At 46.4% G+C, this 22,537-nt stretch overlaps 1 protein-coding gene across 5 annotated transcripts in view; it reads right to left on the bottom strand.

Moving 5' to 3' along the window:
- Positions 1 to 22,537, bottom strand: part of dgkg (diacylglycerol kinase, gamma) — a 122,502-nt gene that overhangs the window by 9,337 nt on the left and 90,628 nt on the right. For all 5 annotated transcript variants that reach the window (XM_072397530.1, XM_072397532.1, XM_072397531.1 and 2 more), the window contains one exon: positions 22,308 to 22,509. In XM_072397530.1, coding sequence (XP_072253631.1) covers positions 22,308 to 22,509 — 202 coding nt within the window. The remainder of the gene's footprint in view (positions 1 to 22,307; positions 22,510 to 22,537) is intronic.

Here is a 22,537-nt window from a genome sequence, read left to right as displayed (position 1 = left end):
GCTAAAACATTTTAATGAAACATGTTAAAACAAGCTAATGAAAGCATGTAGCTACTGCGCTGAAAAGCTAAAACATGTTAATGAAACATGTTAAAACAAGCTAATGAAAGCATGTAGCTACAGTGCTGAAAACATGGTAAAACAAGCTAGTGAAAGCATGTAGCTACAGCGCTAAAAAGCTAAAACATGTTCATGAAACATGTTAAAACAAGCTAATGAAAGCATGTAGCTACAGCGCTGAAAAGCTAAAACATGTTCATGAAACATGTTAAAACAAGCTAATGAAAGCATGTAGCTACAGCGCTGAAAAGCTAAAACATGTTCATGAAACATGTTAAAACAAGCTAATGAAAGCATGTAGCTACAGTGCTGAAAACATGGTAAAACAAGCTAGTGAAAGCATGTAGCTACAGCGCTAAAAAGCTAAAACATGTTCATGAAACATGTTAAAACAAGCTAATGAAAGCATGTAGCTACAGCGCTGAAAAGCTAAAACATGTTCATGAAACATGTTAAAAAAATCTAATGAAAGCATGTAGCTACAGCGCTGAAAAGCTAAAACATGTTCATGAAACATGTTAAAACAAGCTAATGAAAGCATGTAGCTACAGTGCTGAAAAGCTAAAACATGTTAATGAAACATGTTAAAACAAGCTAATGAAAGCATGTAGCTACAGCGCTGAAGAGCTAAAACATGTTAATGAAACATGTTAAAACAAGCTAATGAAAGCATGTAGCTACAGTGCTGAAAAGCTAAAACATTTTAATGAAACATGTTAAAACAAGCTAATGAAAGCATGTAGCTACTGCGCTGAAAAGCTAAAACATGTTAATGAAACATGTTAAAACAAGCTAATGAAAGCATGTAGCTACAGTGCTGAAAACATGGTAAAACAAGCTAGTGAAAGCATGTAGCTACAGCGCTAAAAAGCTAAAACATGTTCATGAAACATGTTAAAACAAGCTAATGAAAGCATGTAGCTACAGCGCTGAAAAGCTAAAACATGTTCATGAAACATGTTAAAACAAGCTAATGAAAGCATGTAGCTACAGCGCTGAAGAGCTAAAACATGTTAATGAAACATGTTAAAACAAGCTAATGAAAGCATGTAGCTACTGCGCTGAAAAGCTAAAACATATTAATGAAACATGTTAAAACAAGCTAATGAAAGCATGTAGCTACAGTGCTGAAAACATGGTAAAACAAGCTAGTGAAAGCATGTAGCTACAGCGCTGAAGAGCTAAAACATGTTAATGAAACATGTTAAAACAAGCTAATGAAAGCATGTAGCTACAGTGCTAAAAAGGTAATGAAACATGTTAAAACAAGCTAATGAAAGCATGTAGCTACAGCGCTGAAAAGCTAAAACATAAAAAGTAAACGTACCCCCCCATACACACATATTGTAGCATGTGTACGTTTAACGCTAACTTCTGGGGCTATGGGATGCAGCCATGATGAACACGCGAATGCGCAGCTAACAGCTACTGTATTTTAAGTTTAACGTGCATCAAAAACAGCGATGGAAACCCAACTTGTGAGGCTGAAATGTAGTTCTGCTGCTACAAGGCCCGGCTTTGGGCTCCGTTTCCTCCTTTGTGTTTAAACCAAAGTGACCTTGGAGCTGTAACACAACAGAGTGGGTGTAAGATGATGCACAGCCCTGAATTTCAGAGCTGCCTCAGTGAAAAGTTGTGCAACCCTCACAGCACAATCAAAAGGGAATCTCTGGCACCACTTCAGGAGTTAAGGAAAGACAGACTGACACCGCCTCGCCCTGACCTTCACTTCCTCTGCCTTTGTCTCTCCAGCATACCTGACATGTCATGACGAGCTTAATCAGGCTTTCACTTGGTTACATAAAGACGCAGCAGAGAAGCTGAAGTTCTCACGGTCCTTCTCACACTTGAACATTGTATTTAGTCGACTCCCCTCGGTGCTTGAAAGGTGTGACACAGACGGCACTCGCAGAGGTCAAAGATGAGCTAAACTTTCAGGACTCTTTACCAGATTGTCAGCGTTTGAGTGGCCTCAGAAACTTTTCCAAATTCTTTGTGAAATAAATTATGTGTGAAAATGTGAGAAATGTTTCAGCCTCACAGCCAGTGTGATAATTTGTGAGGTGAGAGCAGAAAGTGTTGGCAGCAACTAATTATCTGTGGTGGCAAAAAGAAATCACATGAAGGAGTTTTGCACTCATTTGTTCCTATTTTCTATTGGTTAACTTGATTTGATCTGCATTTCTGCTTCTCGGTCTTCTCATTTCTCCCATGGTTCTGGTTAATCTGATGATTGGATAATGTGGTTTGGTTCCACAGACAAGATCCAAGACACAAAAACAGATTCTGAACTGAGTGAAATCAGCGCCCATATAACCCATGGAGCTGATTAACCAGCCCTCATTTCTTTGTATATTTCCTTAAAAACAGGAAGCAGCTGCAGAGATTCACTGAAACATCTCAAACATGAACATAAACCCAGAATCTGAGGCAGAACCAGAGTTTTTTATCAGTTCTCAGCAGCTTTAAAGTGAATCTCTGGTCTGAGCTCCTTTATTCTCCAACACAGCCTGAACCCTCTGAGACAAGCTTTCTGTCATTTCTTTAAGGAGTCTTCAGGAATAGTTCTCCAGGCTTCTTGAAGGACATCCCAAAGCTCTTCTTTGGATGTGGGCTGCCTTTTGTTCCGTTCTCTGTCAGATGATCCCACACTGCTTCAATAATGTTGAGGTCCGGGCTCTGGGGAGGATTCATCCCTCCATAAGACCTGTTGCCACTGATTTTCAGTCCACTTCTTGTGTCATTTGGCACAGCTCAGCCTTTTCTCCCTGTTTCCCTTCCTTAAGAACGGCTTCTTGACAGCCACCCTTCCATGGAGCCCATTTCTGATGAGGCTTGGGCCAACAGTAGATGGATCAGCTGAAGGTCCAGATGCATCTCTCAGGTCCTGTCAGGTCACAGCTGGATTTTTTCCTCTTTCTTAAGGACATCACTTTCAGATCCTGTTCATCTGCTGTAGATAGTTTTTTAGGCCTGACACTTCTTCTTTTGTCCTCCACTTGTCCAGTTTCCTCAAATGTTTTAAGGACACACTGCACACCATGCTGAGATATGCCAAGTTTTCAGCTAATAGCTCTTTGGGAATCACCTTGTTGCTGCAGAAATCCTATTTTCTGTCTGTCAAACTGTGTTTTCTTTGCTGTTTTTCATAGATGCAGCTAAAGAAATGGGACAGGCTGTGACAGGCTGCTGGTAACAAAGTGCCTAAAGATCCAGTTTAAAATGGCTTCTTTGCTAAGTTGTCTGTTCTGTGTCGACACAACACTGGTTCATCCCTTGAGTTAGGAGCCTTTTTTCTGCCTGAATGGTTCAAAGGTCAGAGTTAAGTGGCTGAACAAAGAAAAAACACATTCCTCTGAAAATGCTCAGGAACAAGGACTGAAGATGAGGGAAAAAGCAGAAAATGTCCAAATAAAAACTGTGAAAGAGCTTCAGAAAGCTGCAGAACTGCTGATGAAGAGCTCAAAGAAAGTCTGGCTGCTTGTCAGGAAGCAGAGAAAAGAGGCTGCACCAGGACTTCTGCTCAGTGCTGTAACTGCGCTTCTGTTATTTCTCATGAATAAAGCACAGCGTGTCTGTATTTGCACTGAATCACACAGCTTCAGACTGATAGAAGGAGAACTCTGAAAGGTCACAGCCATTAAATCTCAGATTGTGACTGTTCCTTACATGGACGACAGAAAGGCTAACAGCAGAGATAAATACGACAGAACTGGATCCACTTGGTTTAAAGGCTCTTTGTTCCTCTGCAGAGGTGGAAGTGAGAGCCTCAGCGTCGCCCCGGGGCCAGACAAGCTGGGACCGGCTGCTCTGCCTGTTGCGACTGAAACCAGGAGCTCGGTGTTCGTCTGCTGCAGTGTAAACAGTGTAAATCGTTTCCCAACATCACCAGAGCCCGCTGGCTTCGTTTCAAACCACAAACAGGAAGCAGTTGTGTGTGTTTGTTCTGGGGAGGAAATGGCCTCTGAAAAACCCTCCCGTCGGATTCATTCATGTGCAGAAGAAGAAGTGAAGCTGTTCAGTCCAACTTCAGTTCCAGCCGAGCCGCTGCGGCGTGCACGTCACAAAGCTGTGCACGTCACAAAGCTGTGCACGTCACAAAGCTGAGCACGGGGCGCTTTAAGAGCTCCACTGTATCGTGCCGAGCTCTGAGGATGATGCGTACGTTTGCAGCTGCTGAGTCTCTTTAATATTTCAGACGACAGGAACAAACATTAATAGTGAAATACGGCCTTAAAATGCTTCCCGCCGTGCACTCTTTGGTTTCAGATCAGATCTGTGTGCACAGATTAGAACGATTCAAACATATCTGCAGCCGAGACGTTTGCAGGTGAAACAGATGCTGAAAGGAGCCAAACAGAGGCGTCATTCCAGCTTTACGGGATAAAAAAGCACCATTTTTGTGCTTATCCACCTTATCTTTGGACTTCCCTCATGTCCCATTCTCAGCTGGACAGTTCAGGAGTTGCTTCTGCTCCAGTTCTGAATCTCAAACTAGTTTTGTGGCGTTTTGACAACCTTAGAATCGACCTTTGACCCGTAAAACCGGTTAAAGATCAGGTTCCTGTGTGCCTGTGCTGGGCGACATGACCAAATCAAATCTTAATATTCTTAAGATATATTCCATACGTTTTGATCTAAATCACTGTGCAAATGGAAAATTCAACTCTATGATGCATAAATGACTCCATTATGACTCGAATATACACTTTAATTCAGTCATTTTCTTTATAATTTACATGCAAAGGAGAAAAATCACTGAAAATATATTTATTAGCTTCTTATTTTGAACCAGGCGGCTGAACTCAGTGTAACAACCACCAGGAAAACACTTCAAAACCTCATAAAGTGCACTTTTTCTGATGGACGGACTCAGAAGTCCAGGCTGTGAAACCACTCTGAACACTCAGAGTCTCAGGGGGGGGGGGGGGGGGGGCTCGTCTGTTGTCACAAACACAAAGAGTCATTCGCTGCTTCATTCGACCTTTTCCCAGATCTGGACGCAGAGTTTGAGGCGCTCTTTGCAGCCGGCGGCTTTCAGCTGGTGAAACATATTCATAGAACTGCCTTTTGTGGCGTATTTCTCAAATAATCGTGTTTTGTTCGACGTTTCTTTGTGAAACCCGAACCTCTGCCAGATGACAGATCCAGAGGTGTTTTTCTTCTTCTTCAGTTGCCATCTCTGTACGCTCGCCTTACCGGGGGCTCACGCCAAAAGCAGCGTGAGCGGCCAGCTGCCGTTCATTTTCAATGTAAGCTGGCGTTGTGAGCTTCATGAGCTTCAAGAGTTGAGAAAGGCTCAACTTTATGCAAATGAGCAGTGACACGACGCGACGACAGCCAATTAGGGCCGATCTGGATTCCGAAGGCGGAAAAAAGGCGGAAAAAAGGTGAAAAAAGGCGGAAAAAAGGTGGAAAAAGCGGAAAACAGCAGAGCGCAAACACAAAAAAACACAAAGAAGGCCAAGAGTAGGATCCATGGTGAAAGAGGGAACTGATGTATGGATGGATTATTATATATATATATATATGCTAGCTGCTATACATATAAGCCCCGCCCCTTTGGCCGCTTCCGGCGGCAGAAGAAGTAGAAGCGGCGGGTTGTGAGCCCCGGTTACTCTTTACTTTGCCTTCCCCATGCTGTCTCCCCACCTCTCCGGACAGGAGAGGAAACGGCTGTTAACTGACGGCGTAAGTTCCAGAGAAGATTGCATCTTAGAATAATTTGTACTCTGTGGCTCAGATGAAGTCATTTAAAACATCTCTTGTGGCAGAACTGGACACACATGGAGTATATTTGAGCTTTTCCCAGAGGTGGATCCCAGCTCAGAACTGATCCGCTTTGCTGTGAATCTGCACCGGATCTGGATCCAGGAGTTGTTGTCATTTAGCTGTTGTGGAAGTTTGCTCCAGATGCCTGATCAGAAGCGTGTTTTCAGCCCCTTTCTCATCATTTCTGGACCCATTATTAATACCACCTTTAGGTTACTTAGAATACGCTCAAACAACTATTGCTTCTCAAACTCGGTGTCGCAATGCATGCTGGGAAGGCTCAGATACTCCCCCAACACATTATTAACTAAAGGGAAGAGAGAAACAGCAGGTTAGATGGACAGGTGCGTGTCCTCCACCTGACCTCTGACCTCCTCAGGGCTGCGGAGGTCAACAGTTACTATTTGCTCAGTCAGTTACCCTCTGTGGTGGTTTTACAGCGGCTCCTCTGCAGTTTGCATCTAAAACGGATGTTAAAGGGGTTTATAACACTGTTTTTCTTCTTCTGCAGTTGCCATCTCTGCACGCTCGCCTTCCTCTTCACTTCTGCCTTCCCCACGCCGTCTCCCCTCCTCTCCGTCTGCTGTGAGCAGCGCTGAGAGACGGCGAGAGAAGCGTGATGTCAGCCGTCACAGCTGCATCAAATGCAGGCTCAAAAACTCTTTCTATGCAATATATTCAAGCACAAATGAAGGGTTTATGCTCCCGATCAGACCCGGTTGGTGCAACACGGTGAGGTGGATTTCCCTGAGCTGCTCCACCTGTGCACTGAAGCACAGGAACCTGTTCTGAGCTCACCTTACACTGCAACACTTAGCTTTAATAGTGAGCTGAAAGACGCTAAAAGCCTCTTCAGAGAGCTGGTTTATGGTTCTCTGTGAGCTCATCATCCACATCAAGCAGCTGATTATTACTCATTTTATTTCTCCTCTTCGTTTTAGATCCAGAGGAACTTCAGAGAGTCAACATTTTCTTTCCCAAACATCAGAATGCGGCTTTAAAAGACCCTCCGAGTGAACCAGAAACCTCCTGCTTCCCAGAAAAAGGTCTCAGGCCGTGATCTCAGTGTCTTAAATGGCGGCTCCGGCCCTGATCGCATGTTCTTTATCCTGCATGGCGCTGCATGCGGGTCCAACACGCCTGCCGCAGACACCCCCCCCCCGTCTCTGCACAGCTTTCAGGGAAATAATTATAATAGGATTGGACATCCATTAAGAACAAACCGGACAGTTGGAGACTAAAGGATCCTGGGCGGGGGGTGGAGCCACATTTGACCCACGCAGCAGATGGGATGTGAGAATGGATGCATTCTGCTGTCATGTTTTACACGAGTCTGACGGTTTTAAGACAGATGAGGTAGAAGCTGACTGTGACACGTCCTATTTTAGGATTTAAATCAACACTATTTATATCCTCTGTTCCTGTTGTACTATGAAGCATAACCCTCCCTCGCACACCCACCTATACACCTCTACTTCCTCCAAACGCCATATATGGGCACGCCGACCTGCCCTGTGTGAGAACCTGATGGCAGATCTGCGCCGGTTCCCACCTCATCACATCTCTGGGCTTTGGACTCTGAGGCAGCCAGAGCTGCTCCTTTCTCAGTGAGGTAGAGCTAAGAATAGAACAGAACAGCCTCTTACATAACGCTGCCACGGTGCATTCTGGGATGGGATGGCACTGCTTCACCGAGCAGCGGGCGGCGAGAGGCGTTGCTGCTGCGCTCTACTATTTTCTCATCTGCACAGGAAGGAGAAGTCACTGAAACTGCGTTTAGTATCCCAATGAAAAGCTTCTCACAAGAACTTAACTGAGATAAATGAAATAAAAACGTGCCTAAAAGTGGCCTAATTCTGGATCTTATTGCAGGTAAAATAACCTAAAACAACCAAAATGAAAACTCTGAGGAGAGGAGAGTAACAACGGTCACGTTGCCAGGTGTTTCTGGGTGACTTTGACACATATTAGTTGAATAAAAGTTGTTGAAGATGAAGCCCTAACCCCAGGCAGCAGCTGGAAACAGAAAGTGCTGAAGAACCTCCGGAGGAACACGGACGAGTCGGCGCTGCAAAGGCGAATTACGGCGGCCAACTTGTTGCAAAGTGTTTGATCAGCTGGAAATTATGTGGTTGCATCACACCCATGTAGGAGGGAACTGGCCCAGTGTGAGTTTTCTGCACCCTATCTTTGGAAGAAGGAGGTGCACTTTCTTTAATTTCTGAGGGATTACATATAAAGATGCATTCAGGTGTTTTTTAACATGATGCCAAGGAGGAAAGACACCAGCAATGATCTCAGAGAAGCAGCTGCTGCTGCCCATCAGTCTGGGAAGGGTTATAAGGCCATTTCCAGACTATCTGGAGTCCATCATTCTACAGAGAGAAAGATTATTCACAAGTGGAAAACATTCAGGACAGCTGTCAATCTTCCCAGGAGTGGACGTCCCAGCAAGTTCACCCCAAGGTGAAGAAGCCCAGAGCTACATCTCAGACTCTACAGGCCTCAGTTAGCATGTTAAAGGTTAAAGGTCACCCCAAGGTGAAGAAGCCCAGAGCTACATCTCAGACTCTACAGGCCTCAGTTAGCATGTTAAAGGTTAAAGGTCACCCCAAGGTGAAGAAGCCCAGAGCTACATCTCAGACTCTACAGGCCTCAGTTAGCATGCTAAAGGTTAAAGGTCACCCCAAGGTGAAAAAGCCCAGAGCTACATCTCAGACTCTACAGGCCTCAGTTAGCATGTTAAAGGTTAAAGGTCACCCCAAGGTGAAAAAGCCCAGAGCAACATCTCAGACTCTACAGGCCTCAGTTAGCATGCTAAAGGTTAAAGGTCACCCCAAGGTGAAAAAGCCCAGAGCAACATCTCAGACTCTACAGGCCTCAGTTAGCATGTTAAAGGTTAAAGGTCATGACAGCACAGTTAGAAAAAGGCTGAACAAGGATGGCTTGTTTGGAAGGGCTGCAGGAGAAAGCCTCTTCTCTCTAAAAAGAACATGGCAGCACAGCTTAGGTTTGCAAAGCTGCATCTGAACAAAGCTCAAGACTTCTGGAACAATGTCCTTTGGACAGACCAGAGCAAAGTGGAGATGTTTGGTCCTAATGCACAGCAGCACGTTTGGAGGAAACCAAACACAGCAGATCAGCACAAACACCTCATACCAGCTGTCAAGCACGGTGGTGGAGGGCTGATGATCTGGGCTGGTTCTGCAGCCACAGGACCTGGGCACCTTGCAGCCATTGAGTCCACCATGAACTCCTCTGGATACCAAAGTATTCTAGAGTCAAATGTGAGGCCATCTGTGAATCTATGCAGGTTTTTAATGGTTTCAGTTGGTTTTGACCATGTGTCAAACACCGTGTGTTTATTGGTTTTACTTGTGGAAATAATTTTTTATGTCTTATATGGGAATATATATATATATATATATTATATATATAAGGGAAAAATAACAGTTTTTCTTTAAAAAAGGAGCGTCTATAAGCTGCTCCTCATTTCTACTCAAAGGAAAATCCAACCCCAGATGAACCCATGACTTATTACACTGTGTCATCATCTATGGAACAAAAACTGAGACAAAACACAGAAGCAGTGGGTTAAAAACTAAGTGAACCTTCACTGCTTCCTCGGGAACTAAGAGGGTAAGAAGCAGCCAGGAGAAAACTTAGTTTTACACTCACTGCTGCTGAAGCTGCTGGATCAGGGGTTCACTTAGTTTATCACTCACTGCTGCTGAAGCTGCTGGATCAGGGGTTCACTTAGTTTTACACTCACTGCTGCTGAAGCTGCTGGATCAGGGATTCACTTAGTTTCTCACATTGCTTCTGCATTTGTCTGTTTTCCTTCATTAAATAACGCTTTAATACGTCATGTGTTGGATTTACTGAGTTTTAACACCTGCAGAGGACCAGATTACATAAAACCTTGAAATTAAAAGAGGGTGTACTTTCTTTCTTCACATAACTGTAGGATCCAGAACACAAACTCAGCCTGATTAAAGAGTCGAAGCACAGTCGGCAGCATCAATCCACTGCTCCTCTGCTGACAATAAGTCAAATCCACCAACAGACCCTTCCAGCTGAGTTATTATTAACGGTCCTTTAATTAGAAACCGAAAGCTGAATTACAGTTTGGAGAAGCTGAAGCTTTCATTGTGCATCAGCCCGAGGTGTTGGGCTATAATTATGAGCAGATATATTTGTGTATCCTGCCTCCACCCACTGGCCTCCTCCCTCGACCTGTTATTGTCTCAGGGTGGACAGAGTCACGGCAGATGGTCCCAAAGAACTGCAGCTCACCTTGCCAGCGCCCAGCCGAGGGAAAGTTACAGGGGAGAGCACTTGGCCAGCTGACAAAGAACACCATGTTACTATGATCCAGGCCTGAAATACACCGAACATGCTGCAGGACCAGGTGGTGACGTCCAGGGCTGCATTTCTGCTGCGGAGAAGTCGGACAGAAGGAGGACGGCCTCCTCGAGTAGTTGTTGTTCATTAAGTGTGCGTGAATGCATCACTTTCCCAGCATGCACTGGGCTGCTTCACACGGACCTATTTCAGGCTGCGCAGACTGGTGGGGGCGAATCGGAGTAATTATAGTCTGCTGTTTCTGTCGTGTGAGAAGAAAACAATACACAGCCTCTGGATGTGATCGGCCCAGAATAGCCTCCCTCATGGTGTTTCACAGCGAGGCTGTGGTTGGAGAGGCGGGGGGGGGGGGGGGGGGGGGGGGGGGGGGGGGAATGGATGAAACGGGGGGGGAACAAATGAGTCACGAACGTTCCAGCTGCAGGTTTCTGAAACACGTGAAGAGAGAAAACAAATGCAGCGATTGAACAAACTTTATTGATCACTCCTCAGACGACGAAATCAGTCCCACGTTCTGTCCACATGTGCTTAAACTTTGTAGATTCATGAACCTCCAGTTTCTTCTTATCTTCACCTGCTGCTCTGTGGAAAGGTTCTGGTCAAGCTCTGATTTCCATAAAAACAGGAACCAGCTGCAGAGATTCACTGATGTTAAACATGAACATAAACCCAGAATCTGAGGCAGAAATAGAGTTTTTTTCTCAGTTCTCAGCAGCTTTAAAGTGAATATCTGGTCTGAGCTCCTTTATTCTCCAACACAGCCTGAGCCCTGTTAGACGAGCTTTCTGTCATTTCTTTAAGGAGTCTTCAGGAATAGTTCTCCAGGCTTCTTGAAGGACATCCCAAAGCTCTTCTTTGGATGTGGGCTGCCTTTTGTTCCGTTCTCTGTCAGATGATCCCACACTGCTTCAATAATGTTGAGGTCCGGGCTCTGGGGAGGATTCATCCCTCCATAAGACCTGTTGCCACTGATTTTCAGTCCACTTCTTGTGTCATTTGGCACAGCTCAGCCTTTTCTCCCTGTTTCCCTTCCTTAAGAACGGCTTCTTGACAGCCACCCTTCCATGGAGACCATTTCTGATGAGGCTTGGGCCAACAGTAGATGGATCAGCTGAAGGTCCAGATGCATCTCTCAGGTCCTGTCAGGTCACAGCTGGATTTTTTCCTCTTTCTTAAGGACGTCACTTTCAGATCCTGTTCATCTGCTGGAGATAGTTTTTTAGGCCTGACACTTCTTCTTTTGTCCTCCACTTGTCCAGTTTCCTCAAATGTTTTAAGGACACACTGCACACCATGCTGAGATATGCCAAGTTTTCAGCTAATAGCTCTTTGGGAATCACCTTGTTGCTGCAGAAATCCTATTTTCTGTCTGTCAAACTGTGTTTTCTTTGCTGTTTTTCATAGATGCAGCTAAAGAAATGGGAACAAATGATGTGTCTTTGTGACAGGCTGCTGGTAACAAAGAGCCTAAAGATCCAGTTTAAAATGGCTTCTTTGCTAAGTTGTCTGTTCTGTGTCGACACAACACTGGTTCATCCCTTGAGTTAGGAGCCTTTTTTCTGCCTGAATGCTTCATAGCTCAGAGTTAAGTGGCTGAACAAAGAAAAAACTCTGAAAATGCTCAGGAACAAGGACTGAAGATGAGGGAAAAAGCAGAAAATGTCCAAAGAAAACTGTGAAAGAGCTTCAGAAAGCTGCAGAACTGTTGATGAAGAGCTCAAAGAAAGTCTGGCTGCTTGTCAGGAAGCAGAGAAAAGAGGCTGCACCAGGACTTGTGTATAGTTTGGTAAATGTGGCCGGCCTGTTTATGACACAGTAAAAGGGATCAAATTGAGGCTTCTAAGAATTGCTCACTCAGACTGGGTGGCAACACGTTTGTATAAAGCAGCAGCTCACTGCACCAGCCGCTGGCTTGGCTGGTCATCAGCACACCAGCGAGCCCTGAATGCACCATATTCAGGGCTCAAAGTAACCCCGAATGAGAGATTCGGGGTTACTTTGTGCTTTTCCAGCAGCCTAAAATGAAATATGGCAGCAGTTTAACAATCTGTGGAGATCCACCATAACCTCAGAGATCCTTGTGATCGTACTTTCTCCCAGTTGGTGCACATTGTGTGGCGTTAACTCCAAGGTGTAATGACTGTTAAACACTGTGGTTTAGCACCTCCCACCATCTTCTCCTTCCCTCACTGAGACAGACAGCGGAGTCATAACAGAGCACACATGGAGGCGCATCGTATCACCGTTACTGCAGATGTTTTGAGCTGAAAACAGTGAAGCTGGTTCACCTTCTGTCCTGGGATCCATTGCAGGTTCCAAAGTTTCTACAGAATACAAAGAGAAGTGCTGGCTTATGGTTCAGATCAGTATCTGGCTGCAGCAAACCTGCAGCCATCTTACCTTTACCTTCCTGCACCCCGAGCTTATGAAGTTTGTACCGGTTTCTGTGGCCAATGTGTTGATTTTAACCCCTGAAAGCTCAGAAGCCAGCTGGCTTTGTGGAGCTCACAGTGACTGCAGGACAAATGTCTTCATATTTAGTTCGATCTCTGCTCCCTTGATACTCAGGAATGATGTCTAAACTGTGATGCTGGGTGCCAACCTCCAGCATCTCATGATTCATTTCTGCAGGAAAGTACCTGTGACATAATACCGGACACATAAGATCGCCATTGTGTCATATTTAGGGATCGAGGAGTCAAAAACTGACCAATCATAGCCTGAAGGAGCCATAGAAACACCAGAAAGCCTCTGAAGAGTTTGTCTGATGCTCGCTACCTTTAATTTAAAAACTGAAATGAGTGGATCTGCAGAATCCAGAGCGTCATGCTGCAGCTTTGAGGCCGTCGTTTAAGTGTAGTGAAGGAGAAAAAAGGTCCACCCAGTGAGTCAGAAGAGCTCCAGACTAAACCAGGTGATTCCTGAAAGTCTGACCAACCTCCAGAAAGACTGCAGAGAACCTGCTGTTCATCCCAAACTGAAGTCTGAAGTGAAAGAGTCGAAGGTACGACAGAAAAGACTTGCAGCTTATTCTCACTCTTTGTAAATCTGTCTCATGCATCTCTTTCAGTCACAAGACTTCTCTTGGTCCCATGCACTTTATTTTTATGCATCTTTCCAGTTCAATCTGCTGCAGGAAGCTGAGGAAATCTGATCCCCGAGCACAAAGGAAACGAGGGAGGGGTGGAGAGATGGTTCAGAGATAAGAAGCAGAGGAGGCGATGGCCTTCAAATGGGAGTTTTCCTCAGCTCCTCCGACTGATCCAGCATCAGACAGTCACCCCCCCCCCACAGAACTTTTACAGAGTTTGAGCTGAACCTCCACAATAACTGTTCCCTGAGTGTCAGACCAACCGACACGAGAGGAGTCCGAGTTACGGCGAGGCACGGTGAGTTACGGCGAGGCACGGTGAGTTACGGCGAGGCACGGTAAGTTACGGCGAGGCACGGTGAGTTACGGCGAGGCACGGTGAGTTACGGCGAGGCACGGTGAGTTACGGCGAGGCACGGTGAGTTACGGCGAGGCACGGTAAGTTACGGCGAGGCACGGTGAGTTACGGCGAGGCACGGTGAGTTACGGCGAGGCACGGTAAGTTACGGCGAGGCACGGTGAGTTACGGCGAGGCACGGTGAGTTACGGCGAGGCACGGTAAGTTACGGCGAGGCACGGTGAGTTACGGCGAGGCACGGTGAGTTACGGCGAGGCACGGTGAGTTACGGCGAGGCACGGTAAGTTACGGCGAGGCACGGTAAGTTACGGCGAGGCACGGTGAGTTACGGCGAGGCACGGTAAGTTACGGCGAGGCACGGTGAGTTACGGCGAGGCACGGTGAGTTACGCCGAGGCACGGTGAGTTACGGCGAGGCACGGTGAGTTACGGCGAGGCACGGTAAGTTACGGCGAGGCACGGTAAGTTACGGCGAGGCACGGTGAGTTACGGCGAGGCACGGTAAGTTACGGCGAGGCACGGTAAGTTACGGCGAGGCACGGTGAGTTACGGCGAGGCACGGTGAGTTACGGCGAGGCACGGTAAGTTACGGCGAGGCACGGTAAGTTACGGCGAGGCACGGTGAGTTACGGCAAGTTACGGCGAGGCACGGTAAGTTACGGCGAGGCACGGTAAGTTACGGCGAGGCACCGTAAGTTACGGCGAGGCACGGTGAGTTACGGCGAGGCACGGTGAGTTACGGCGAGGCACGGTGAGTTACGGCGAGGCACGGTGAGTTACGCCGAGGCACGGTGAGTTACGGCGAGGCACGGTGAGTTACGGCGAGGCACGGTAAGTTACGGCGAGGCACGGTAAGTTACGGCGAGGCACGGTGAGTTACGGCGAGGCACGGTAAGTTACGGCGAGGCACGGTGAGTTACGGCGAGGCACGGTAAGTTACGGCGAGGCACGGTGAGTTACGGCGAGGCACGGTGAGTTACGGCGAGGCACGGTAAGTTACGGCGAGGCACGGTAAGTTACGGCGAGGCACGGTGAGTTACGGCGAGGCACGGTGAGTTACGGCGAGGCACGGTAAGTTACGGCGAGGCACGGTAAGTTACGGCGAGGCACGGTAAGTTACGGCGAGGCACGGTGAGTTACGGCGAGGCACGGTGAGTTACGGCAAGTTACGGTGAGGCACGGTAAGTTACGGCGAGGCACGGTAAGTTACGGCGAGGCACGGTGAGTTACGGCGAGGCACGGTGAGTTATGGCGAGGCACGGTGAGTTATGGCGAGGCACGGTAAACATCCGTTTTAGATGCAAACTGCAGAGGAGTCGCTGTAAAACCACCACAGAGGGTAACTGACTGAGCAAATAGTAACTGTTGACCTCCGCAGCCCTGAGGAGGTCAGAGGTCAGGTGGAGGACACACACCTGTCCATCTAACCTGCTGTTTCTCTTCCCTTTAGTTAATAATGTGTTGGGGGAGTATCTGAGCCTTCCCAGCATGCATTGCGACACCGAGTTTGAGAAGCAATAGTTGTTTGAGTGTATTCTAAGTAACCTAAAGGTGGTATTAATAATAGGTCCAGAAATGATGCGTCGGGGGCTGAAAACACGCTTCTGATCAGGCATCTGGAGCAAACTTCCACAACAGCTAAATGACAACAACTCCTGGATCCAGATCCGGTGCAGATTCACAGCAAAGCGGATCAGTTCTGAGCTGGGATCCACCTCTGGGAAAAGCTCAAATATACTCCATGTGTGTCCAGTTCTGCCACAAGAGATGTTTTAAATGACTTCATCTGAGCCACAGAGTACAAATTATTCTAAGATGCAATCTTCTCTGGAACTTACGCCGTCAGTTAACGCCGTTTCCTGTCCTGTCCGGAGAGGTGGGGAGACAGCGTGGGGAAGGCAAAGTAAAGAGTAACCGGGGGCTCACAACCCGCCGCTTCTACTTCTTCTGCCGCCGGAAGCGGCCAAAGGGGCGGGGCTTACATGTATAGCAACTAGCGGATATATATAATAATCCATCCATACGTCGGTTCCCTCTTTCACCATGGACCGTACTCTGGGCCTTCTTTGTGTTTCTTTGTGTTTGCGCTCTGCTGTTTTCCGCTTTTTCCACCTTTTTTCTGCCTTTTTTCACCTTTTTTCCACCTTTTTTCCGCCTTTGGAATCCAGATCGGCCCTAATTGGCTGTCGTCGCGTCGCATCACTGCTCATTTGCATAAAGTTGAGCCTTTCTCAACTCTTGAAGCTCACAACGCCAGCTTACATTGAAAATGAACGGCAGCTGGCCGCTCATGATGCTTTTGGCGTGAGCCCCCGGTAAGGCGAGCGTACAGAGATGGCAACTGCAGAAGAAGAAAAACACCTCTGGATCTGTCATCTGGCAGAGGTTCGGGTTTCACAAAGAAACGTCGAACAAAACACGATTATTTGAGAAATACGCCACAAAAGGCAGTTCTACGAATATGTTTCACCAGCTGAAAGCCGCCGGCTGCAAAGAGCGCCTCAAACTCTGCGTCCAGATCTGGGAAAAGGTCGAATGAAGCAGCGAATGACTCTTTGTGTTTGTGACAACAGACGAGCTCCCCCCCCCCCGAGACTCTGAGTGTTCAGAGTGGTTTCACAGCCTGGACTTCTGAGTCCGTCCATCAGAAAAAGTGCACTTTATGAGGTTTGGAAGTGTTTTCCTGGTGGTTTTCCTCAGCAGGAGGACGTCTTTCAGAGTTATTCATGTTCATTTGTTAAAAGCTGCAGAGTGGCTCAAAAGAAAAAGCTGAAAATAGTTCAACTTCGCTGTGATTTTATGTGAATTTGATGCTAAAGTTTAGCTCGAACCAAAGAGCTTTTCTATGTTCTCCTCCTCACAAAGACTCACAATATTCAGTTTGGGATCCTTTGTGTAATCTTGGAAACAGACAAGCAAATAAACCACATGCATACCTCCATTTCTCTCCTCAGTGGAGGAATAAACCAGCAAATCACACATCCTGCGCGCTGGAGCTAATTAAAGCTGCACCATACACTGTCCAGCGTGCAGAACAGAAACCAGAGACGGTTTCATCACTGAGGTCAGAAGCGCCTGCAGCTTCCTTCACTGCGACCCGGCCTGATTGCATTATCTGCAGCAAACCGATTTAAAAGCTTTATTTTATTGTGCCAGAGAAAGCAGCTGCCATGAACAGTTAGGGGTACGATAAACATGCAGGCACGCACAGATCCTCTCTGGTTCCCGACACCGTGAGCAGGAGAGGCTTTTTAAGGCGGGTCCGACCCAAAAGGACCAGGATTCCAGCACAGAGGTGCTCACCTGCATCAGGCTGTAGGTGGAAACGTCAGCTTCAGAAGACCTGGAGGTCATTTTAAAGCCTGCTTCTAACCCCGGGTGTACGGAGGAGTGTGTGCAGCATTTCCTGCTCTCAGAGGTCAGGATTTAAACCTGAAGATGAGCATCCGTTGGTCTGGTTTGGGTTTTAAGGGCACGGATATAAGAACTGAATGAAAGTTCAGATTGAACCAAGAAAAGACAAATATGGCAGAGCAGGTTTTAAAAAGCAGAGTCATGCAAAACTGAAAGTAAACTCTCACAATTCTGAGGTTTTAAGTATCAGGACATAATAAAAAACATCTGTTCCTCACCAGGTCTTAAAATGATCAGATGATGATCCACTGAGTTATTATTTACTGAACAAAACCTAAGGAAAAACACAGAAGCAGTGTGTGGGAAAGTAAGTGAACCCTCACTGCTTCCACAGGAACTAAGAGGGTAAGAAGCAGCCAGGAGCTGCTGATCAATGCTCTGATTAACTGATCCTCAGTCAGTGTGAGCAGCTCTATAAAAGCAGGAGTTCTGTCAGTTTAACACGATGCCAAGGAGGAAAGACACCAGCAATGATCTCAGAGAAGCAGCTGCTGCTGCCCATCAGTCTGGGAAGGGTTATAAGGCCATTTCCAGACTATCTGGAGTCCATCATTCTACAGAGAGAAAGATTATTCACAAGTGGAAAACATTCAGGACAGCTGTCAATCTTCCCAGGAGTGGACGTCCCAGCAAGTTCACCCCAAGGTGAAAAAGCCCAGAGCTACATCTCAGACTCTACAGGCCTCAGTTAGCATGCTAAAGGTTAAAGGTCACCCCAAGGTGAAAAAGCCCAGAGCTACATCTCAGACTCTACAGGCCTCAGTTAGCATGTTAAAGGTTAAAGGTCACCCCAAGGTGAAAAAGCCCAGAGCTACATCTCAGACTCTCCAGGCCTCAGTTAGCATGTTAAAGGTTAAAGGTCACCCCAAGGTGGAAAAGCCCAGAGCTACATCTCAGACTCTACAGGCCTCAGTTAGCATGCTAAAGGTTAAAGGTCATGACAGCACAGTTAGAAAATGACTGAACAAGGATGGCTTGTTTGGAAGGGCTGCAGGAGAAAGCCTCTTCTCTCTAAAAAGAACATGGCAGCACAGCTTAGGTTTGCAAAGCTGCATCTGAACAAAGCTCAAGACTTCTGGAACAATGTCCTTTGGACAGACCAGAGCAAAGTGGAGATGTTTGGTCCTAATGCACAGCAGCACGTTTGGAGGAAACCAAACACAGCATATCAGCACAAACACCTCATACCAGCTGTCAAGCACGGTGGTGGAGGGCTGATGATCTGGGCTGGTTCTGCAGCCACAGGACCTGGGCACCTTGCAGTCATTGAGTCCATTGGGTTCACTTAGTTTCTCACTCACTGCTTCTGCGTTTCGTCTCAGTTTTTGTTCAATAAATAATGACTCAGTGTAATATGTCGTGTTGTTGTCCATCTGGGGTCGTTTTCACCTCATTTTAACACCCGGTGAGGACCAGATGATACTTTATTATGAACTTTATGAACCTTTTTCAACTATACTTCCAAAGTTTTGTTTCCTCTGTGTCTTTTTGCCGTTTCTCAGTTACTTTCTGCCTCAGCTTTGCACTGAGATCTCCATGGAAACAAGGTTCTGCTCAGCGAGCAGAGATGGAGAGAAAAAGTAAGGAGACAGAGGTGGGATGGACTGAAAAAAAAACCTTGGTGAAAGTTTTTTTCTCCTATTGTTTGTGGCCCTCAGATGCAGACTCCCACAGCAGCTTCCTAAAGCTGGATTTATGGCTGCTGCTTCACATCTGTCTACGGAGATCTCCTCCCACGCAGAGTGAAGGATTGCGGGAACTCAGAAAAAACAGAAGCTAAAGAGCCGGGCTGGCATGCATTTGTCCAAAAAGGGTTGTCAACCCGAGATAATGACTGTTTAAAGTTATCTTTAAGCATAACGGAGCCGATCCAAAAGGAGCCGAGACTGGCTGCTCTGGACCATCGACCATCGCTTTATTACAGCTGAGTGGAAGGTAGCTTATGAGGCCATCTGCTGACAGCATTAATCAGACTACTTTATTCACAGAATTTGCAGTTTTTATAGCAGCTGGACGGGAAGGTTTCATCGTTTCGTGCATTTTGGACATAAAAACACGTGCAGCACCAGCACAGGATGCATGATAAAATAAACAGCCAACCACACAGCTCTGATATGTTCGTGTTGTAGCCTTTAAGTGCCTAAAACAATCTGAAAAAACATCCGCAGATTCAATCAGTAACAGCTCAACAGCCATGAGGTCATCGAATCTGTTTTAAATATGTTTTACAGACACTTTGGAGAGCTTTTAGATATGATCGGCCTCCAGCAGAACAGGATGTAAACAACAGTCTCAATAAGCTTTCTACTCACTTGCAAAACAAATCTAAAGAGATCTTTGGAAAGCTGCAAAAATTCTATGTTTCAATTTACTGGCTTAAAATGAAGAAATTAGCCGTTTGGTGTCACCAGATGGTGGCGCTACAGGCTATGTTTATGGTATTTCAGTAGAAGAAGTAGACAACCTGGAGGAGGATAAAACAACAACAACTGTGGTGGACATCCACAAAAGTAGTGTCTGTGATACCGTATCTGGGGGGATTTTAGTGCTGATATTATCGGGGCGTAATCAGGGGGTCTCAGCCCCCCTTAATGAGACAGGAGCTCCCCTGAAAACATGATTTGTGAAATTTTGGTCTCTAAAATATTGGCGAAATGCTGTTTTTTCCCATGCATTTCCTTTTTGTTCTTCTTTTTGTTCTTTTTGTACTGTCATAGTCATGGATCATGTGTAAAATTAGGTTATTTTTAATGTATGAGGGTGATGATCGCCATCTCAAATTAATAAAGGTGCCGGCCTGCATGCAGTTCCTGTCCTCACCATTGAAGCGTGGGGGGCGCTGTGTCTTAAACCGAACGTTACTTAATCTTTAAATACAAATAATAAGAAAAAACAAAACGCTCAATTTCGGTGCTAAATAATAAATCACGTCTAAAAGAAGGCAGATCTACTTGCACATGTTGGATTTACTAAGAAAACGAAGATGAATGACTCTGAGAAGCAGCAAGAGGCAAGTTCTTCGGATGATGATGCTTTCTTGAGGCACCTGCAGGGAAACCTGCTGCCTGTGGAAGCCACCAGCACCCGGGCCTGGGGTGACCGGCATGCAGGACGGGCCGATAGAGGCTGGAGATGGGGTCAGAGGTCAGAGGCCGCCGATGGCCTCGCGCCTCATAGTATAGTTCGCACTCTTAGTGTAAATATTTTACAGCAAAATCAGTTTACAGGAGGAAATTAAGTAATGATTATCTAATAATTGACTGGTAACGTACTCCTGGATTCATATGGACACAATATGAAAGGGATTATTCGACTGAACTTTGACCTGTTGAAGTTCTAAACGCTCACACCTGAACATTCAAGTGGAAAATGCTGCTTTCCTATTTTCTCAGGCTGTTACGTAACCGTCTCCATTTATTCACGGAGGACATCGTCGTGTCTGTGTGACGCAGTCTTGGAGGTCATCTCACGGATTAATCTACAACACATGTCAGCACTGCCATCACTTCCTGTCCCCAGGAACAGCTGAATTAATCTGATTAGACGTAATATTAGCAGATGATAATATACATGAGAGGAATGCATTCCATTATCTTTGTTTCCTGGCAACTGCACTGAGCCCCGACCACCTCTGCAGGCTTTACAGGTTTACTGAATGTCAGAATCATTTCTGAGACCGTTTTTACCGGCAAATGAGGAAGAAAAAGACGTTTTTTTTTTGTCCAGATTCGAGTTAATTCAGCACCGCTTCAAATCAACACCCCGTGTGGTTGTTTTCTGATGCAACAATTGCTTTCTGTTTCTGTATTTATCAGACGCTTTTATCCAAAGAAACTTACAAATGAAGATATAACAGCTTTATAAAAAGCTAACAATAAGCTCCATAGAAGGAACCCAGGAGTCCGACTCTGTCAGAGGGGACAGAGTAGAGATAGGGTGCAGGCATAGAAGGAAGTGCAGAAAGATAAAGAGCAGAGATAGAGGGGGGAGGGAAGTACAAGGTAAGTGCTGGGATAGGAGATGCTCTCTGAAGAGCTGGGTTTTCAGGAGCTTCTTGAAGATAGACAGGGACGCCCCTGTTCTGGTAGCGCTCGGTAGGTCATTCCACCATCGTGGGACGACACATGAACAGAGTTTGGATTGTCTTAGGCGTGGTGTAGGAGCTGCTAGACGACAATCCTGGGACCAACGGAGGGACCCAGTTGGGACAGAAGCCTTTGCAAGAGCATCCAAGTAGATGGAGCCGTTCCATTAAGCTCTTTGTAGCTAACATCAGGGACTTGGATCTGATGCTAAGGGCAGCCAGAGGAGCTCAATGAACAGAGGGGGGGCGTGTTCTTTTAGGCTGATCCAAGACCAGACGCACCGCCGCGTTCTGGACCATCTGCAGAGGTTTCACAGGCTGGAGACCAGTTAGGAGACCAGTTAGGAGAGCAGTTAGGAGACCAGTTAGGAAACCAGTTAGGAAACCAGTTAGGAAAACAGTTAGGAAAACAGTTAGGAAACCAGTTAGGAGAGCAGTTAGGAGAGCAGTTAGGAGAGCAGTTAGGAGACCAGTTAGGAAACCAGTTAGGAGACCAGTTAGGAGACCAGTTAGGAAACCAGTTAGGAGAGCAGTTAGGAAACCAGTTAGGAAAACAGTTAGGAAACCAGTTAGGAGACCAGTTAGGAGAGCAGTTAGGAGAGCAGTTAGGAGAGCAGTTAGGAGACCAGTTAGGAAACCAGTTAGGAAACCAGTTAGGAGACCAGTTAGGAGAGCAGTTAGGAGAGCAGTTAGGAGAGCAGTTAGGAGAGCAGTTAGGAAACCAGTTAGGAAACCAGTTAGGAGACCAGTTAGGAGACCAGTTAGGAAACCAGTTAGGAGACCAGTTAGGAGACCAGTTAGGAGAGCAGTTAGGAGAGCAGTTAGGAAACCAGTTAGGAAACCAGTTAGGAGAGCAGTTAGGAGAGCAGTTAGGAGAGCAGTTAGGAAACCAGTTAGGAAACCAGTTAGGAGACCAGTTAGGAGAGCAGTTAGGAGAGCAGTTAGGAAACCAGTTAGGAGACCAGTTAGGAGAGCAGTTAGGAGACCAGTTAGGAGACCAGTTAGGAGACCAGTTAGGAGAGCATCCATGTGGGAGAATTTCTTTTCTTTAATTTCTAATAATGACTGATGGGTGGTTAAAAATCTGTCGACTGCTGCTGCTGCAGCTGATGTGCTGTGGATTAAAGACACGGTTTTGGTTGGTTTTCACCCATTCGTCCTCACCTTGGATGCAGAACTTGAGCTCCTTAGCGTCTGTGACGGTGCTGCTTGGCATCCTGTCTGCAACCTTCTTGCTCATGCGGTTGTAGTTCCTCCTCTTCTTCGTCTCGCCCCAAAGGTGGGAGCCGCCGTGCATGCTGGGAATGTTGAGGACGGCGATGCCCTCCAAGGACGTGTTGCTGAGGTCCAGGATGATCCCGTCGCTCTGAGGACACCAGAACAAAACAAGCTGA

This window comes from Leuresthes tenuis, unplaced genomic scaffold, assembly GCF_036924035.1.
Source record: "Leuresthes tenuis unplaced genomic scaffold, fLeuTen1.0.hap1 SCAF_12, whole genome shotgun sequence".
Classification (NCBI taxonomy): Eukaryota; Metazoa; Chordata; class Actinopteri; order Atheriniformes; family Atherinopsidae; genus Leuresthes; species Leuresthes tenuis.
This window is presented reverse-complemented; position numbering and strand designations above follow the sequence as displayed.